Consider the following 12,689-nt stretch of genomic DNA (forward strand, 5'->3'; position numbering starts at 1 on the left):
GGGTTGATGTAGTCTTGAGGCTGACTCTGATTTCTGGATGAGTGGATTCATCCACTGGGGTTGCTGTAACAAACTGCCATAAACTGGGTGGCTTAGAAACAACACAAATTTTTCCTTATAGTTCTGGAGGCTGGGAAGTGCCATGGTTAAGATGCCAGCAGATTCAGTGTCTGGTGAGGGTCTGCTTCCTGGGTCTTGTGGAGGGTTGAGGGGTCTCTGTCTCTCTCAGGTCTCTTTTACATGGGCACTAACCCCATTTACAAGGGTCTCACCTCCTTAACCTAATCACCTTCAAGCGCTCCACCTCTTAATACTATCACCACAGGGATTAGGATTTAAATGTTTGAATTTTGAGGCGGGAGGACACAAACCTTCAGACCATAGTAACAAAGTAGTTCAGTGACAGTATTAATTAAGAATGGGCAGTGCAGAACAGGTTTGTCAGGGAAGAAGGCGAAGCAGTTAAAGAGGCAGTAATTTAGAGTATGATGATTTGCAGCTAGTCTTTGAGGTCAACGAACTAAATTAGTTTCCTACTCAATCTTGTAACTGAAATGCTGTTTTGTTTTAATGGCACAGTGAACTAATTAGAAGAGGATCGTTCTGTAGATTTCATCATTATCTGTTGTAATATTATGTAAAGTGATGATTAATTATACTCTAATGATTTTTTCCTTTTTGATAACTTTTCAACACGTATTAAAATATTTCTGTAAGTAACTGTTCTTTTGTTATAAATTCTATAATAAAAATTTCTCTAGAATGTAAGCTACAATAGAGCAGGGACATTCTGTTTAGTTTATTTCTGAATCCTGAATGTCTGGATTAATGCTGGTGCATATTAAACAATACATATTCTTAAATATAAATAGTAGTGCTGGGCGCGGTGGCTCACGCCTGTAATCCTAACTAGCACTTTGGGAGGCCGAGGCAGGCAGATTGCCTGAGCTCAGGAGTTCAAGACCAGCCTGGGCAACATGGTGAAAACCTGTCTCTACTAAAATACAAAAGAAATTAGCCGGGCATGGCAGCGTGTGCCTGTAGTCCCAGCTACTCGGGAGGCTGAGGCAGGAGAATTGCTCGAACTCAGGAAGGGGAGGTTGCGGTGAACCAAGATGGCGCCACTGCACTCCAGCACTGCAGCCTGGGTGATAGAGTGAGACTCCATCTCTACAAATAAATAAATAAGTAAAATAAATAGTAGAGGGAAAACCCCAAATGAGAATCCTGTTTGGCTGATGGAATCTTGCTGAGATTTCTTGATGACTTTTGGCCTGTTGTTAGAATTTTGATAGCTTTCTCTGATCTATTTGGATCTTTTGTCTTTCAGTTCCAAATTCTCCACGTCTTGGGCCTAAGGTAGAAACTGTTGCACAACTAATTATCATTGCCAATGATGATGCATTTGGAACTCTTCAGCTCTCAGCACCAGTTGTCCGAGTGGCAGAAAATCATGTTGGACCCATTATCAATGTGACTAGAACAGGAGGAGCATTTGCAGATGTCTCTGTGAAGTTTAAAGCTGTGCCAATAACTGCAATAGCTGGTAAGAAAAGACAACTAAAAAGCAGTACATACAGAGGTACATACACACAGAGGGACATGTATCCTTGATTAACAAAGCCTCTCGAAGTTGCAATTAGGATAATCAACTAGAAAGCTAGAAATACTCTTGTATCTTTTTCAAGGGACAAATCTAGAGTTTTTGTTTGTTTGTTTTTTTGAGATGGAGTCTTGCTTGATTTTACGATTTTGTTTTGTTTTGTTTTGTTTTGTTTTGAGATGGAGTCTTGCTCTGTCGCCCAGGCTGGAGCGCAGTGGTGTGATCTTGGCTCACTGCAACGTCCGCCTCCTGGGTTCAAGCAATTCTCCTGCCTCAGCCTCCCGGGTAGCTGGGACTACAGGTGTGCACCACCATGCCTAGCTAATTTTTGTATTTTTAGTAGAGATGGGGTTTTACCATGTTGGCCAGGATGGTCTCGATCTCTTGACCTCATGATCTGCCCACCTCGGCCTCCCAAAGTGCTGGTAGAGTTTTTATATATTTATGACACTGAACTTGTAGACTTTGCAAAAAGTTTTGGCCAAATTTTCTATGAATTTAAAAGCTATGATGACCAAAATATGCACAAATCAATGAAAAGTAAACTGAGGAAAACACTGGTTTTCTGTGAGTGTACTCCTCATTTTTGAAAGGAATTCACTTATAAATGACTACTGAGGAATGCAGGGAAAATGGGGAGCTACATGCTTTCAGTGCTTGGCAACAGCCTTGTCTCTGGATCCCTTTATCTTACTTGCTTATTTATCTGTGAAGAGCAAGGAAGAGGCAATAGTTAGTATTAACTATTTTATATTTAAGAAAATGACTTCTTTGCCAGATGTGTATATAAGAAGACTGCCTACTTTGATAGTGCCGTCCCAGCATCCAGAGGTAGATTTGTCTGAGAACTATTCAATTAGAATCTTTCTAGTGTGCTTTCAGAGGAACAGGAATGTGAATGGATGGGATACTGTGCTTGATTTTAAAAATAAATCATCTGGACATAATACTTGCTTGAAAAGACAATAAACCAGGCCCATCTAATACCTAATGGGTGTAGGCTGGGGTAGCTCCTAGGAATACCTGGCTGCCTGTAGAGGGCCTCACACACTGACAGATGGTAGGGATTGGTCAGTGTTGTAAGAAATTAGTCCTCAGTCTTCACACGAAGCTCCCCTCCTTTCCCCACCCACCTTTTTTTTGGTTGGTTTGTTTTTTCTCCTGCCATCCTGAGCAGTACTCAGTAGCGGCTTTCAATCTATGCAAGAAAGTCTTTTCATGTCCAGTTGTATCATTGATGATGCTAGCGTTCCCATATCTGTGCAATGGTATAATTTATCTCTCCAGTGACATTACAATTCTAGTTCTGTTCTTTCTTCTAAAAGTACACATTTTTTTCTCGTAGTTAAGGGGGGCTATCTTGTAGTGAATGATTCTCTATTTATATAAATAGACCAAATATGTATACATCTTTCTGAAAGTGAAGGAATGAACCTAGGAAGTCTTTTTCATTATTTTGTGACATTATCAAACCCATTTTTCTACTGAGAGGCATAAAAGTCTTCTTGCTTAGAATAAATGTAGTCAGTATCCTCAAAAAAGTATTTCCAAGTAGATCCATAAAGTTTGATACCTAATAGTTTTTCCCTAGTATATGGAATGTTTTGATCATATTTTAGAAGTCTTAGCATTTTACTTTTGGTCTTTTCAGGTGAAGATTATAGTATAGCTTCATCAGATGTGGTCTTGCTAGAAGGGGAAACCAGTAAAGCCGTGCCAATATATATCATTAATGATATCTATCCTGAACTGGAAGAATCTTTTCTTGTGCAACTGCTGAATGAAACAACAGGAGGAGCCAGACTAGGGGCTTTAACAGAGGCAGTCATTATTATTGAGGCCTCTGATGACCCCTATGGATTATTTGGTATGAAGACTAATTTGTGTCTCTCTTTGACTTGTCTGTATGTATAGATCATAGATAATGATCTTTTCTTTACTTTTAGAGACTCAGAATTGATCTGATCGTGTTTTCTTTCTTAACTTGCTGTTACTGACATATAGGACATCTGTACACAGTCATTGGCAGTGGTTAGTGATTGTTTAAAAAAGAAATTAAATCAGTCTCTTAGCATATGTGGAGAAGTCACAAACTATTGGTTTTAGGGTGTGACCTGGCTCCTATATGTGTTTTGTGAGTCTTAGGCCATTCTTTAGAAAAATAATTTAATTTATAGAAATTTACACAAAAATTTGGATTTCTGGGCTGTCTTGATAAATAGGAAATGTGGCAATATCAAGTTCCCTTTCCTGCATAACATCAGTCATGGGAACCAAATAGCAACTGCCTCTGGAGCAGGCTTGCACTGTGCAATCAGCTTCTGTGCTCACTGGACCTGTCACTCATGTCTGGTATAAACTTGAGCCCTATGGGCTTTGTGATTTCTACTTTTATCACAGTGAAAAATAATTTGGAAATTTTGACAGGGCAGACCAATTTGTATCACAGCGTGTTACTCTGGTTTTTGTGGGTTATAGCTACTTAGATTGCTTAGTGGGAAAGAGAATCCACTATAGGATGGTGCTTGGTTAACTGTTATCTCTGTTTCACTTTGTATTTGAAATGAACTCTGCTCTGTCTACCCTTCAGGTTTTCAGATTACTAAACTTATTGTAGAGGAACCTGAGTTTAACTCAGTGAAGGTAAACCTGCCAATAATTCGAAATTCTGGGACACTCGGCAATGTTACTGTTCAATGGGTTGCCATCATTAATGGACAGCTTGCTACTGGCGACCTGCGAGTTGTCTCAGGTAATGTGACCTTTGCCCCTGGGGAAACCATTCAAACCTTGTTGTTAGAGGTCCTGGCTGACGACGTTCCGGAGATTGAAGAGGTGAGAGGACTGGCTAGTATAGAATGACACTGTAAATCATACCTTATCTATAGTGACTAGAACAAATGGCCGTTGTGACATTTTGGAGAGGATGTCAAATAAATTATTCCTGCAAGAATGTTCAAACTATGCTAGTGTGAAAGTGATCCTTACAGTTGACAAAAGCAGGAATATTCTAGAAATAGATTGTATACATATGCCAGTTTACTAAGACTTTTTTGTACAATTACATTGTATTGTTCAACATTTTGGTTAAAAGGTTAAATAACATATATATACACACATATATATGTCTTAATTTATAATACATTTGTTCTGTATAAACTCTTTTTTCTTTTTCTTTTTTTTTTTGAGACGGAGTTTTGCACTTGTCGCCCAGGGTGGAGAGTGGCATGATCTCCGCTCACTGCAACCTATGCTTCCCGGGTTTAAGGGATTCTCCTGCCTCAGCCTTCCGAGTAGCTGGGATTACAGGCACAAGCTACCATTCCTGGCTAATTTTTGTATTTTTAGTAGAGATGGAGTTTCACTGTGTTGGCTAGGCTGGTCTCGAACTCCTGACCTCAGGTGATCCACCTGCCTCAGCCTCCCAAAGTGCTGGGATTACAAGCATGAGCCAATGTGCCCGGCCTGTTCTGTATAAACTCTTAACTTATATTTATACTCCCTTTTGGCTTGGGTGTGAGCCAGTCAATCTTAAGTATTATTGTGGTTTTTCATTCATTCATTCATTCATTCATTCATTCACTTATTCTTCAACCATTGTTGAGAATTTACTATATGAAAAATACCATGCGAGACACATCTTCCTGATATTTCCTTTTCCTGATGAAGCAGCAAGGTAGCAAATATAAGCACAGTATCAGTGGAAAAGTTAATCACTAACATACATTGGCTGAAGACAATTTTATTGTATGAAATTCAAGTATTATTAACATTTAGATCTCATAAAATTACTTTTGATAGCATTTATTCTTTAATAGTATAAAATTTTATAGAAGTTCATAAAATTTATTTTGAATGCTAGTTGTGCCATTTTTCACTTCTAAAATATGAGATATTCATTAGCACATAAAAAACATTTCTGTTTTTTTCTCTCTAAATTTAGGTGGCATTACAGTATGTTTTTGTTTTAAATTTTGTCGAATAATTTTATTTAAAATAATGTGGGAAATAAAGCATAGTATATTAACTCACCATTAAAATGTATAGTTCAGATTTTTTTAAAAAAGGTATAGGATGTAAAAGTCCTATTATTGAAATGGTAAACATAAACAGGGATATTAAAATTGAGTCACATGATTATATAACAATATTAAGGAGTTTAAACAGCCTGTATGTCATATATAACTAGGTTCTATTATTAAATGTTGATGATGGGTTATTCTGTTACATGCTGGGTTTGTAAGTGTAATTGGGCGAGTTTCTTTTAGTCCATTTATATTTCATTCCATTTTGTTCTTGTACTTGTATGTATATGTTCTATTTTTTCCCTTGAATCATTTTTATTCTAATTTCAGAACTGTGATGCTCTTAAGGAAGTTTTCACTGTATTTTTAGGTTATCCAAGTGCAACTAACTGATGCCTCTGGTGGAGGTACTATTGGGTTAGATCGAATTGCAAATATTATTATTCCTGCCAATGATAATCCTTATGGTACAGTAGCCTTTGCTCAGACGGTTTATCGTGTTCAAGAGCCTCTGGAAAGAAGTTCCTGTGCTAACATAACTGTCAGGCGAAGGTATATGAGATAGCTACTTGCATCTGTGGGAGTGATGAGAGTTATGGGGTGGTGGGGAAGGATCCCTTGCACAGTTAAATCATTTAGGTTTTGTGGTTTTTTCTGTGCCATAAATTATTTTATAGGTTATTTTAATGTGTTAATTGAATTATGCTTATTAGTATAAAGGGCCTTTCATTTATCATACCTATTGTTAGTGAAATGGGTAATAAATTTTACATCACTGGGCTCTCTAACCCCAGAAATGCATTGCTCTAATCTGTAATTTGTTATAATTAGTACTTAAATATAACTGGCTTTTAAATTAAAGAACATTTGAATGATGTATGAAGGAGTTGATTTCCAGGTCTGTTTTTTTCTTGCTTTTTTTATTCTTTTTTTTGTGAGGCAGCATTGGGCTCACTGAGCTCCTTCAGAAATAGAAAACAGGATCTTGGGAACTTGTAACAAGTACAATCATCCCTCTGGTATCCACAGGGGATTGACTGCAGGGTCCTTGGATATAACAAAATCCTTGGATGCTCCCCTTTAATATAAAGTGGTGTAAAATATAAAATTTGCATATAACCTATGCACAGCCATCCATATACTTTAAATCATCTCTAGATTACTTATAATACCTAATACAATGTAAGTGCTATGTAAATAGTTGCTATTCTGGACTGGTTTTTAAAGTTTGTATTTACAAATTTTTTTTTTCTGAATATTTTTGATCTGCCGTCTTGAATCCACAGATGTAGAACCTGTGGATAGGGAGGGCTGACTGTTACTACATTTCCTCAAAATGTAGTCATGTTTGTTATCATTGTTACTTTGTTTCAGTTAAGTATAGCAATAAAAATTAACTTTGTAATTTTGTTTTGAAATCCTGAATATGCATACCTTAGAAAATATTTTCATAGCTTGGTTAAAAATAAGTATTGTTTGAATGAAAATTAGCAAGGTTTCCTTATAGGAGAAAACAAAATGTTGGGAGACAAATGTAATTAAGAAACAGGATTGTGTTTGTACTATGACTTTAAACGTTTTTTTAAAAAATTAAAAACCACAATCAGCATTCCTCTTCTCTATGTGTAATTACTTTGAATGCTTAACCTGTCTTTTAATTGTCACTCCACGTTTTAGCGGAGGGCACTTTGGTCGGCTGTTGTTGTTCTACAGTACTTCCGACATTGATGTAGTGGCTCTGGCAATGCAGGAAGGTCAAGATTTACTGTCCTACTATGAATCACCAATTCAAGGGGTGCCTGACCCACTTTGGAGAACTTGGGTGAATGTCTCTGCCGTGGGGGAGCCCCAGTATACCTGTGCCACTTTGTGCCTTAAGGAACAAGCTTGCTCAGCGTTTTCATTTTTCAGTGCTTCTGAGGGTCCCCAGTGTTTCTGGATGACATCATGGATCAGCCCAGCTGTCAACAATTCAGACTTCTGGACCTACAGGAAAAACATGACCAGGGTAGCATTTCTTTTTAGTGGTCAGGCTGTGGCTAGGAGTGACTATGAGCCTGTGACAAGGCAATGGGCCATAATGCAGGAAGGTGATGAATTTGCAAATCTCACAGTGTCTATCCTTCCTGATGATTTCCCAGAGATGGATGAGAGTTTTCTAATTTCTCTCCTTGAAGTTCACCTCATGAACATTTCAGCCAGTTTGAAAAATCAGCCAACCATAGGACAGCCAAATACTTCTACAGTTGTCATAGCACTAAATGGTGATGCCTTTGGAGTGTTTGTGATCTACAGTATTAGTCCCAATACTTCCGAAGATGGCTTATTTGTTGAAGTTCAGGAGCAGCCCCAAACCTTGGTGGAGCTGATGATACACAGGACAGAGGGCAGCTTAGGTCAAGTGGCAGTCGAATGGCGTGTTGTTGGTGGAACGGCTACTGAAGGTTTAGATTTTATAGGTGCTGGAAAGATTCTGACCTTTGCTGAAGGTGAGCAATGGTTCTAAATGAATTTCAGTTGCCCCTGGTAAAGTCATCATAGTCCATTTTAATGATAAAATTTATAAGAATTCTTACTGTGTACATTCTTGTTAATATATAAAAATGTAGTTTGGCTTTAGAAAAAAATAGAAGTTAATTGGCTTGTTAATGGTTGACATGACATACGTAGCCTGACATGACTGTACATATATATCTTTTTAGTTTAAAAAATAGATTTTCTGGGAATATGTGAATTTTATCCCTTTATGTTTGATAGTAGTGTCTTTAACAAAGCACAGAGGAAACTATAAGGCAAGTTCTAATTTTGTAAGGGAAATTTTAATAATGACCCATGTACCTACAACCATACATGTTGGTAAGAAGCAGTGGTAGCTAGGAAAATGAGTATTAATTGATAAACATTTTCATATTCACTAGACAAATCAGGAAATATCAGAGAAAATTATTTGTAAGTAAAAGTAGCATAAACTTTGGTGACTGCACTTATATTACATTAATCCTAGTGATCAATTTATAATACTGTTCCTACACTTGCGATCACTATTGTAAATTTTCATAAACAATATACTGATATTTTACATAATCAGCTAATTAGAATTAGGATCAGATTGAGTGGTTCTTTTTCAGGACTGGTTGACTCCTGTGCTATTTAAAATTGGGAAAGTTAGTATGTTTAAAATAGTTTTCTTTGGGTGTGGGAAAAGTATCTTTACTGAGATTATTGATTACATCCTCATTTGGGCAATTATGTATTCCACAAAATTTTAAAAAACATAGTGCTTTTCTGATTGAAAAAGTAATGTATACTCTAAAAACCTCAGAATATACAACAAAATGCAGGAAAGAAACTTTATTCATAATTCTATATTTTAGAACAATCTGTTGTATTTGTTGTTTAACTTTTTAAGGCATATACTTTTTTTTGGAAACTAATTAGAGCTCATGATACATATGTAATATGCTTTTTGAAACATATAATAATCATGTTTTAGAGTAAATTTTAAAAATTGTATAAAATATTTTTATTATGGTTATTTTCTAGTCAGTGATTTGAGGATTTAGTGGGATATGATATGCTTGACGGAAGATGGGAACAGGTTAGTAATTGGTAACTTTTCTATTTCAAAAGGAATAATGAAAATGTAACGAGGAGGGAGTGGAAATGAAAATATAAAATTAGATTTTTCCAGTGGTTTTGTTAACTACAAAGAAAGTTATATATAAAGAAATAGCATTATATAAATTACTATTACCATGAATTATAACCTGAGCATCACACAAAATGGACTCTATTTTATAGCTATTGCTAACTTAGATTCTTAGATAATGCAGAGTCTCTTAAAGCAATCTTGACACCGCTGTATTGATGAAAATGCAGCAAGGTCACAAAAGAGGGAACATGCATTTAATCTCCTTTCTCCTTTTCCCTGCCTTTTCTTTTCTCACTCTTTCATTCTCTCTCCAGAAAGTGGGGAGAAAATAAATAGGGGGCACCTTTGGCTGAACAGCAGAAAGTATTGGATTTAGGGACGTTCTGTGGTGCCCTATCTACTAGATCAAATTGCAAAGTAGATTGCTTGGACTTTGTTACTGTCACTTGTCCCTTTGAGTTCCTTTTTTGTTTTCTTCCTTCATTGCACTACTTCCTGGAGACTGGTACTTGATGCTGTCATCTCATTGAGTTACTCAAAGATGCATCTCATTTAGGCTGGTTCTTTTGCTCAGAATTTGATATCCCTTTTTAGTTCCTCATTTTGACCACCATTCCCTAAGTGTTCCTGGTTTTTCAGGAAGGTATTGTGTTGATATCTGATTAAAATTATCACAGTAATGCCAGAATGAGAATGAGACTCTACTTTCCTAAAGGGAGTTGTTTCTAAACAGGATACCTTTGAAGCTCTTTTCCTAGCTAGGTCACTGTTCTTGGCTAACAACCAGGAAGTAAAGCCATGATTCTTTGAAACAATTCTACCTTTTAACTTACCCATAATTCAAAATGTCCTTCTCCGCAATCTGTCTTCATTAATGAAATTTTACAGTGTTTGATATGTGAAAAAATATATATATATGTAAAATTAAAATTTGCTTATGTTGCCCGTGATATGGAACTGTTAAAATTCACTCATGTTTTTACTTAACTTTTAAAAATAGAAATTATTTTGGGCCTTTCTGAGTTCTCTGTGTTGGTGATTTCGTTACTTTGGTTTTTATTCCATTGATGTTTTTATAGGTGAAACCAAAAAGACAGTCATTTTAACCATCTTGGATGACTCTGAACCAGAGGATGACGAAAGTATCATAGTTAGTTTGGTGTACACTGAAGGTGGAAGTAGAATTTTGCCAAGGTCCGAAACTGTTAGAGTGAACATTTTGGCCAATGACAATGTGGCAGGAATTGTTAGCTTTCAGACAGCTTCCAGATCTGTCATAGGTCATGAAGGTGGGTTCCTTTTTTTTTAAGCATATTCATTTTCTTTTCTATGGATGTTATCTTTTGTCTAGTTCTTTAAAACTTCTGATATTTTTTCCCTTTCATTATTTTGTTGAACTGTGTGTGTGTTAATCTGCATAGAACTTCTTTGGGAGAAGGCTTTATAATGAACTGTTTAGCCAGATTTAGGAGGCTTGCAAACCAATACCATGTTCTAGCTTGCCGTTCTCTACTGGTGTGATTTTAAGGAAGTTAAACCTGAAATGCTTAGTTTTCCCATTTGTTAAATGATTCAAAATATTACTTCATAGGTTTCTTTGTGAGGATGAAGTGAGCTAATAAAGGTAAAGTGCTTAGCATAGTTCCTGGCAAGTATAATGTATGCCCAAGGGTAGCTGTTGGTATCAAACAGTGAAACATTGGCAACCGGTTAAAAACAACTAATAGTTTGTAATCAGTGAATATTTTAGCCTGGATTTTATATTGTGTTTGTATATTTTATGAACAAAGTACCAAACCTTATAAAATGTCTTTTTTTCCTTAAAAAACAGTAATTTTCTTGAATTCTTACTTAATATTTTACATCATATGTAGGGTTTTACATAGAGGGGCTAATTTTTGTGTGTTTAAAACAGAACAGTGTTTTTGTCTTTGAGTAAGCCTGTTTTGGGTTAGATAGGTATTGATAGCCTGTGTTTCATTACATAGTTTATCTGGAATTAAAAAAAAATTTTACCTTGAATAGTTAACAAATGAAAAGGATATAGATTATGTACTTGGACATCTATTTAATAGATGAGAAAACAAATTGAGACAGAGAGAGATTAAAAGACTTGACAGTGTCAGATGGTTAGTGGCTGTGCCAGAAACAGAATGTATTTTACTGTATTACCTTTTCCCTTACTGTACTTCCAACGTGCAAGTTTATTTATCCATGCAAATATTCGAGCCATTTTCAGTACTCTACTTTTATTAACGGGTTGGAATTGCATGTTGTCATAGCAGTAATGAGTAAAAGTGACTAATTCCATAAATCTAACGTAAAGACAGATCATCAACTATCAAAAAGTTATTTGTAACATAATACAGAGTTACTGCAGGAATAGTTAATAATAATGACAACAGTAACACTTATGGAGTGTTTTCTGTGTGGCAGACACTCCACCTTCATTATTTCACTTAACAGCAGTCCTATGAAATAGGTATAATCGTATACACCAGATTTTCATACAAGGAAACTGAATTTGAGAGGGACTAAATAGCAACAATTATTCAGTGGTAGTGCTTATGCCCAGCTATGTCAAATCCAAAGCCCGTGCTATATAGGGCACCTAGTGAGGAGAGACTTTATTTTGCTTGAACTCGCATCTGCTGCAGAACCTGGCAATGCAGGGACTTTTGGTAAATATTTGAAGTTATTTGAGTTGGAAGCATAATGAATTTGAGTAGCAGTGCCTGTGTGAGGAAAGGAAATTAGTGAGAGAACCTGACTCTGTCTCAGGTTAAAGATGGACATTGGTTAAACATGATAGCTGAAATCTGGAAAATGAATATGATGACTTTTGTGGACAGAGGAAAAAAAGCAAATTATCGGAATGGAACCATGCAGAACATCAGACTAAGGTGCTGGGAAAGAAAAATTACCTGAGAGGAGAGAGAAGCCTTTGCTGGAGAGGCAGGGAGAAACCAGGGAGAGAGTGTGTTTTCAATCAGTTACACTGATTACTCAGTAATCAGTGTGTCTCATGCTAACATGGCCAAAAAAGGGAGTTAGATCTCAAATGGGCCAAATAAAACAGTAGCAATGGTAGATGAATTTTAAAGGAGGTTTGGGGATAGGAAGCAAATATCTAAGGATGACAAACATAGAGGTCTTCAAGGGGTCCTTCTCAGTGTGGCTTTCAGGAGGCTGCCTGTTCAGTGTTTGCTTCTGGTCTGTGACAAGAGGATTGGAAACTCTTACAACAATTTCACTTTGCTGTGATATCCAAAAGTAGTATCTGTGGGCTGGTATTTTGTATGTTTTTTTTGTTTGTGTTAGTTTTTTGCTATTTAACTTATCTAGTCATTTATTTTATTCTGTTTTATAAGAGGGTCAGACTCTGATGGATTAAGGCAAACAAAACAAA

The 12,689-nt window shown here is 36.4% G+C and overlaps 1 protein-coding gene across 10 annotated transcripts in view; it reads left to right on the plus strand.

Annotated features, from left to right (window-relative positions):
- The window catches only part of ADGRV1 (adhesion G protein-coupled receptor V1), a 583,931-nt gene that overhangs the window by 124,508 nt on the left and 446,734 nt on the right, over positions 1 to 12,689 (plus strand). For all 10 annotated transcript variants that reach the window (XM_054555740.2, XM_054555742.2, XM_054555736.2 and 7 more), the window contains 6 exons: positions 1,331 to 1,546; positions 3,255 to 3,470; positions 4,194 to 4,438; positions 5,999 to 6,180; positions 7,306 to 8,117; positions 10,360 to 10,569. In XM_054555740.2, the coding sequence (XP_054411715.1) occupies positions 1,331 to 1,546; positions 3,255 to 3,470; positions 4,194 to 4,438; positions 5,999 to 6,180; positions 7,306 to 8,117; positions 10,360 to 10,569 (1,881 nt within the window). The remainder of the gene's footprint in view (positions 1 to 1,330; positions 1,547 to 3,254; positions 3,471 to 4,193; positions 4,439 to 5,998; positions 6,181 to 7,305; positions 8,118 to 10,359; positions 10,570 to 12,689) is intronic.

This window comes from Pongo abelii, chromosome 4, assembly GCF_028885655.2.
Source record: "Pongo abelii isolate AG06213 chromosome 4, NHGRI_mPonAbe1-v2.0_pri, whole genome shotgun sequence".
NCBI lineage: Eukaryota > Metazoa > Chordata > Mammalia > Primates > Hominidae > Pongo > Pongo abelii.